Below are 7,500 nucleotides of genomic sequence, written 5' to 3'. Positions count from 1 at the left end.
AACAGGGTGATGGTGGACACACTGGCTGAGGTGGCAAGAAGAGCTCACTCGAGCAGAGCAAAGTTACTGGTAATGGGCGATTTCAACCACAGGGAGATCGACTGGGAAAACCTGGAGCCACATGGGGGTCCCGAAACATGGAGAGCCAAGATGATGGATGTGGTACTTGAAAACCTCATGCATCAACATGTCAGGGACACAACCAGAGAGAGAGGGGAGGATGAGCCAGCAAGACTGGATCTTGTGTTCACCCTGAGCAGTTCGGACATTGAGGACATCACTTACGAGAGGCCCCTTGGAGCTAGCGATCATGTGGTGCTGAGTTTTGACTATATAGTAGAGTTACAAGTGGAGAAGGTAACAGGAACTGAAGGGGACAGGCCAAACTATAAAAGGGGGGACTACACAGATATGAGAAACTTCCTGCAGGAGGTTCAGTGGGACAGAGAAATGGTAGGAAAATCAGTAAACGAGATGATGGAATATGTGGCAACAAAGTGCAAGGAGGCAGAGGAAAGTTTTGTTCCCAAGGGAAACAGAAATAATAGGAAGACCAAAACGAGTCCTTGGTTTACCCGAAGGTGTAGGGAGGCAAAAACTAAGTGCAACAGAGAATGGAAAAGGTACAGGAGGCATAGGACCCAGGAAAACAAGGAGATTAGTAGAAGAGCCAGAAACGAGTATGCACAGATAAGGAGGGAGGCCCAGCGACAGTATGAAAACGACATAGCATCGAAAGTCAAATCTGACCCGAAACTGTTGTATAGCCACATTAGGAGGAAGACAACAGTCAAGGACCAGGTGATAAGGCTGAGGAAAGAAGGTGGAGAACTCACAAGAAACGATCAAGAGGTATGTGAGGAGCTCAACACGAGATTTAAGGAAGTATTTACAGTAGAGACAGGAAGGACTCTGGGGGGACAGACCAGATGGGGACACCAGCAAGGAATACACCAACAAGTGTTGGACGACATACATACAGATGAGGAGGAGGTGAAGAAACTGCTAAGGGACATCGATACCTCAAAGGCAATGGGACCGGACAACATCTCCCCGTGGGTCCTTAGAGAGGGAGCAGATATGTTGTGCGTGCCACTTGCCACAATCTTCAACACATCCCTGGAAACTGGGCAACTACCTGAGGTATGGAAGACGGCAAATGTAGTTCCCATTTTTAAAAAAAGGAGACAGAAAAGAGGCACTAAACTATAGACCTGTGTCATTGACGTGTATAGTATGCAAAATTATGGAGAAGATTGTCAGGAGGAGAGTGGTGGAGCACCTGGAACGGAACAGGAGTATAAATGCCAACCAGCACGGATTCACGGAAGGCAAATCCTGTGTCACAAACCTTCTGGAGTTTTATGATAAAATAACAGAAGTAAGACAAAAGAGAGAGGGGTGGGTTGATTGCATCTTCTTGGACTGCAAGAAGGCCTTTGACACAGTTCCTCACAAGAGATTAGTGCAGAAGCTAGAGCATCAGGCGCATATAACAGGAAGGGCACTGCAATGGATCAGAGAATACCTGACAGGGAGGCAACAACGAGTCATGGTACGTAATGATGTATCACAGTGGGCACCTGTGATGAGCGGGGTCCCACAGGGGTCGGTCCTAGGACCAGTGCTATTTTTGGTATATGTGAACGACATGACGGAAGGGTTGGATTCAGAAGTGTCCCTGTTTGCAGATGATGTGAAGTTAATGAGGAGAATTAAATCTGATGAAGACCAGGCAGGACTTCAAAGAGACCTGGACAGACTGGACACCTGGTCCAGCAAATGGCTTCTCGAATTTAATCCTGCCAAATGCAAAGTCATGAAGATAGGGGAAGGGCACAGAAGACCACAGACAGAGTAAAGGCTAGGTGGCCAAAGACTGCAAACCTCACTCAAGGAGAAAGATCTTGGGGTGAGTATAACACCGAGCATGTCTCCGGAAGCACACATCAATCAGATAACTGCTGCAGCATATGGGCGCCTGGCAAACCTGAGAACAGCATTCCGATACCTTAGTAAGGAATCATTCAAGACACTGTACACCGTGTATGTCAGGCCCATACTGGAGTATGCAGCACCTGTTTGGAACCCGCACTTGATAAAGCACGTCAAGAAACTAGAGAAAGTACAAAGGTTTGCGACAAGGTTAGTTCCAGAGCTAAGGGGAATGTCCTATGAAGAAAGATTAAGGGAAATCGGCCTGACGACACTGGAGGACAGGAGGGTCAGGGGAGACATGATAACGACATATAAAATACTGCGTGGAATAGACAAGGTGGACAAAGACAGGATGTTCCAGGGAGGGGACACAGAAACAAGAGGCCACAATTGGAAGTTGAAGACACAAATGAGTCAGAGAGATAGTAGGAAGTATTTCTTCAGTCATAGAGTTGTAAGGCAGTGGAATAGCCTAGAAAATGACGTAGTGGAGGCAGGAACCATACACAGTTTTAAGACGAGGTTTGATAAAGCTCATGGAGCGGGGAGAGAGAGGGCCCAGTAGCAACCGGTGAAGAGGCGGGGCCAGGAGCTAGGACTCGACCCCTGCAGCCACAAATAGGTGAGTACAAATAGGTGAGTACACACACACACACCCATATACACACACACACACCCATATACACACACACACACATATACACACACACACACACATACACACACACACACACACACACACACATACACACACACACACACACACATATACACACACACATACACACACACACACACACACACACACACACACACACACACACACACACACACACACACATACACACATACACATACACACACACACACACACACACACACACACACACACACACATATACACATACACACACATACACACACACACACATACACATACATACACATACACATACACACATACACACATACACACACACACACACACACACACACACACACACACACACACACACACACACAGGCTGAGTTCATGGAGCAAAATAAATAACAAAGTAGTGGATTGTAGCTCTGTTAAAGCAACTTCGTCTCACAACCGACGGTCCTGGGTTCAGTCGTTGGCCGAGTCGAAGCTAGAGGCAAAATTTTACTACCCCGGCTCATTTATCAGTAAACAGGTACCCGTGTGTGCTGATGACATCCTGAGGGTTTGGGGAGGGGGGTATGTAGCTAATGACTCACACGTGAGAGACTGCAACTTATGACGATGTTTCGATCCAACTTGGATCACAAAGTGAGAAGGGAAGGAAGCGAGAATATAAGAGAGAGGACAGGGAAGGGAGAGGTTGAATGGGAGTATGGAGTAGTAGTAGTAGTAGTAGTAGTAGTAGTAGTAGTAGTGGTGGTGGTGGTGCAGCAGGTGGTACTGTCACTTTTATTCGACATGTAGTATACTTTAGATTGGGCTGGGATTTGAAATGAGGTATTAAACTGCAGATTTAAATTTAAATAACAGTAAAAGGAAGAGATAACTGGTACTGACTGGGTACCTCCACCTGCAGAGTTCTGGGTAGGGTAACTATAGGAAGATATTGTCATGCAAAACAGCCGAGAGCTGCCCACTGTGCATATTCTCTTACGGACAGTATACTGTACACTGGTTTAGAAAGACACGTAAACAAACACTATGCCATATTAGAAAACGTTTCGGTCCTGGGACCTTGATCACTTCTAAACCAACTTGTCGGTATTTATTACCAAGGTTTATACCATACTGTACACTACCTGATATCGAATCTCGATAATCCCTTTTGAAATTCGATGAATGATCCTCAAGGGTTTAACGCTTTTGCATCATTATGTAGAGTTCTCCCACACCAGCAACTGAGTTACTCAAAGTTTTGATGTCTTCGCCTTGATGCCATCCAGGGTGCCAGCATAGTTGATGCCACCCAGGGTGCCAGCATAGTTGATGCCACCCAGGGTGCCAGCATAGTTGATGCCACCCAGGGTACCAGCATAAATGATGCCACCCAGGGTGCCAGCATAGTTGATGCCACCCAGGGTGCCAGCACAGTTGATGCCACCCAGGGTACCAGCATAGTTGATGCCACCCAGTGTGCCAGCACAGTTGATGCCACCCAGGGTGCCAGCACAGTTGATGCCACCCAGGGTGCCAGCACAGTTGATGCCACCCAGGGTGCCAGCACAGTTGATGCCACCCAGGGTGCCAGCATAGTTGATGCCACCCAGGGTGCCAGCACAGTTGATGACACCCAGGGTGCCAGCACAGTTGGTGCCACCCAGGGTGCCAGCCCAGTTGATGCCACCCAGGGTGCCAGCACAGTTGATGCCACCCAGGGTGCCAGCACAGTTGATGCCACCCAGGGTGCCAGCATAGTTGATGCCACCCAGGGTGCCAGCACAGTTGATGCCACCCAGGGTGCCAGCACAGTTGATGCCACCCAGGGTGCCAGCACAGTTGATGCCACCCAGGGTGCCAGCACAGTTGATGCCACCCAGGGTGCCAGCATAGTTGATGCCACCCAGGGTGCCAGCACAGTTGAGTCGCTGCTTCTCATAATACTGGAACTTTGAAGGCAATGAACTATACGGGAGTGAATAGTGAAATGGGAGAGAGAGGAAGTTTTAAACAACTGATGACCATATTTAAGTTCATTTGTGGTGCTGCTTGATGTTCAACAACCAATAACGAGCTCTGAGTACAGTTGGAGTATCTTTCCTGATTGGCGGACATGTCATACAGCCTCCATCACTTATCGTGCATTTTGCAAAATAGAATAATATTACCGAGTCATTTTTTTAATACTGGAGCAAAAGAGTGACTGGCTAGCAGACAGCGTGAACCTGTCTCCTCGTACATTACCGCAAATTTAAGTTGGTTTCCTAAAACATTAAGATAAAATCTCAGTTAATGACGAATGTTCACTGAACTCTGAAAAACTCTGAAGCCCCCAGTCGATAAAACATTTTACACAAAACCAATTCGACACAGAAGAAAATGAATGATGGTGAGGATGGTTCTGATGGGTGAAGGGCATCAAGCTGGCTAAACTAAGGCCACTAAGCGCAAATAAATAAAATAGGATGAGGACCACAGATTTGTATATCAAATACTGACGACAAATCCTAGAGAGATGTTAAATAGGCAGTTATAAGAGTGCCTTGTGTGGGCGGGTTCACATGAGGTGATGTGTGAGGTTTTCAAACCTGAATCAGGTCTCTGTACGAGAGAGAGCTACTCTTTAATCTAAGTTATATCGCTTGTCTAGTAATCTGAAGTCTGGCGGTGCCATCTTGGAATAGTAGTGTACTGTCATATATCTGAAACATTAGTGTTACAGTAACCGAGATGTTGTTGATGAAGCTAGGAAGGAATGGCAGCTCCCCCACACTGATCATTACTGAGGTGAAGCAGTGGTTGTCCCTGTCTGTAGAGCCAAAGAAAGCAGGTGATATATTGTTTTTGTGTATTGCCAGTCACACTCTGAGTGACTCACCCTTGATGGGCATGAAGTACGAGTCATTAAGGTTGTTGTGGTGGTCCCAGGGCTTGTGGAGCGAGTCCGAATCACTGTTGGAGGGAGGCGGCGGTGAGAGGTTGGGCGGCACCACCACAGGCTTGTTAAGGCTATGGAGGAACTCATGGGAGCACCTCGACAATGTTTCCAGCTCCAGGCTTTCGTGGCCCGCTGCGGACAGGTCTGCCAGATGCTTGAGTGTGTTGAGTATGACGGAGTCGGTGCCGCTGGGGGTGTAGGACGCCGGACGCGGCGGCAGCGGAGGGCCCTGCTGTGTGCCGTCAACAGCAACGAAAGGAAAGGAAACTCAAAAACGGGCAAGGAAATAAAAAAAGGAATAAGAAGCAAATGGCAATGTGTTGGACAAAGTATATGAAGATAACTCTAAAACAAAAAAAATTTAGAAGTTTTCTACTGCATCTACTGTATATCTACATGAAAATAATAAATATAATCCATAAAATCGTGTCCATTACCTGGTCAGCTTCCACGTTGCAAATTTTGGAATTTCTCTTGGGCGCATCATTGGCCTTGAGGTCATTCTTGACGTGGTGGTCGGTGAGCTTGATGCGATTGTTTTGCTGGTGACGCTTGTGTCTCCAGCGTCGTCGCTGCCAGGCCACTAGCAGCAACATGGCCACCACGCAGCCCAGGAAGACTGCCAAGATGCATACAAGCTCTTCCAAGGTGATGTTGAGGGGAGAGGACGGGGTCTGTGGCTTGGTTATGGCCTCTGTACAATACTCGCCGGTTACATTCGACGAACATATACATTTGAAGCCACCATAGAAATTGAGACATGTACCTCCGCTCTGGCAGGGGTTACGAGTACATTCATCAATATCTAACTGACACATGGCACCTGTGAAGTGCTGACATTTGCATATAGGTCCGTCAGCACCTTCTTCACATCGGCCGCCATTCTGACATGGGTTAGGGTTACAAAACACTCCATATTCACAACGTTTTCCACTTAATTTCGACTCACACTGGCAACTATACGTGTGGCCAACAACAATACATTTTCCACCATTAAGACAAGGCGAGGAAGAGCAAGGTGCTGTGTCTACCTGGCACTGAGCACCTGTGAAACGCGGAGGACAAGTGCACTTATAGGATTTTCCATTTTCACTACAGGTGCCACCATTCAGGCAAGGGTATGAACCACACACGCCGGCAGGAGACAAAGTATGAGGACACTGCAGTTCAACATTTGCCAAACGTTTCAGTACAGCACCACCTGATGAAGATCCTGTAATACTTACAGGAAGCTCTATGCCGTCTATGGTAATTTGGTCGAGGCAGCCTACGAAGCCAAGACTACTCTGGGAATAGGAAGACATTCCAGAAGTTCGTTCAGTTTTGACGGTGGCACCTATATACATGAAGTCTGAATCCATATTTAAGATATCATTAGCACCAGGCGCCGCTCCCGAGCTTATCTCACCATCCACACTAAGAGTAGAGATTGTACCTTCGCGAGTCAGGTTGATAAAATGCCACTGATCGTTGTTCACTCTAATGGTTGAGACTCTGACCAGACCTTCCCCACTCCCACAATCCCAGCGGTACTGGACGTGACCACCAACCACCTCCAGTATACTGTAGTCTACATCTCCTGCAACGAAGACAATTGTGCCCACTGGATTCCTGGTACGCAGGAAAACGCTGAGCACCAGAGAACTGCTTTCGGTTTGTCTGGCCACATTATACTGCGCATAACTCTTGCCTCTGAAAGACAAAGGCCTCAGCGGATAATGACATGAAGGGTTGCGACATTTTGTTAGATCTACTTGGCAGGAGGGTCCGGCGCGCCCCGAGGGGCACTGGCAAGTATAACCTCTGGTGCTTGCGTCAGTGGGCGTACACTCCTCATACTCTGCACATGGTCGGTGACCACAAGCATTCACCAGGGTTTCACACTCTCCGCCTCCATAACCCTGATCGCAGACACAGCCAGCTTTTTGCATGAACTTTGGCGCTACTAAACTTGAGAGTTGAGTGTTGAACGGGACAGACA

The 7,500-nt window shown here is 47.6% G+C and overlaps 1 protein-coding gene across 1 annotated transcript in view; it reads right to left on the bottom strand.

Moving 5' to 3' along the window:
• The window catches only part of LOC128686265 (fat-like cadherin-related tumor suppressor homolog), a 68,833-nt gene that overhangs the window by 17,711 nt on the left and 43,622 nt on the right, over positions 1–7,500 (bottom strand). Inside the window, exons 24-25 of the mRNA XM_070085694.1 lie at positions 5,957–7,500; positions 5,460–5,751 (exon numbers count right to left, since the gene is read on the bottom strand). The exon at positions 5,957–7,500 is cut by the window's right edge and continues 832 nt beyond it. Coding sequence (XP_069941795.1) covers positions 5,460–5,751; positions 5,957–7,500 — 1,836 coding nt within the window. The remainder of the gene's footprint in view (positions 1–5,459; positions 5,752–5,956) is intronic.

This window comes from Cherax quadricarinatus, chromosome 17 (assembly GCF_038502225.1).
Source record: "Cherax quadricarinatus isolate ZL_2023a chromosome 17, ASM3850222v1, whole genome shotgun sequence".
Classification (NCBI taxonomy): Eukaryota; Metazoa; Arthropoda; class Malacostraca; order Decapoda; family Parastacidae; genus Cherax; species Cherax quadricarinatus.
The sequence above is the reverse complement of the archived record's forward strand: the minus strand, read 5'-3'. Positions and strand labels throughout refer to the sequence as shown.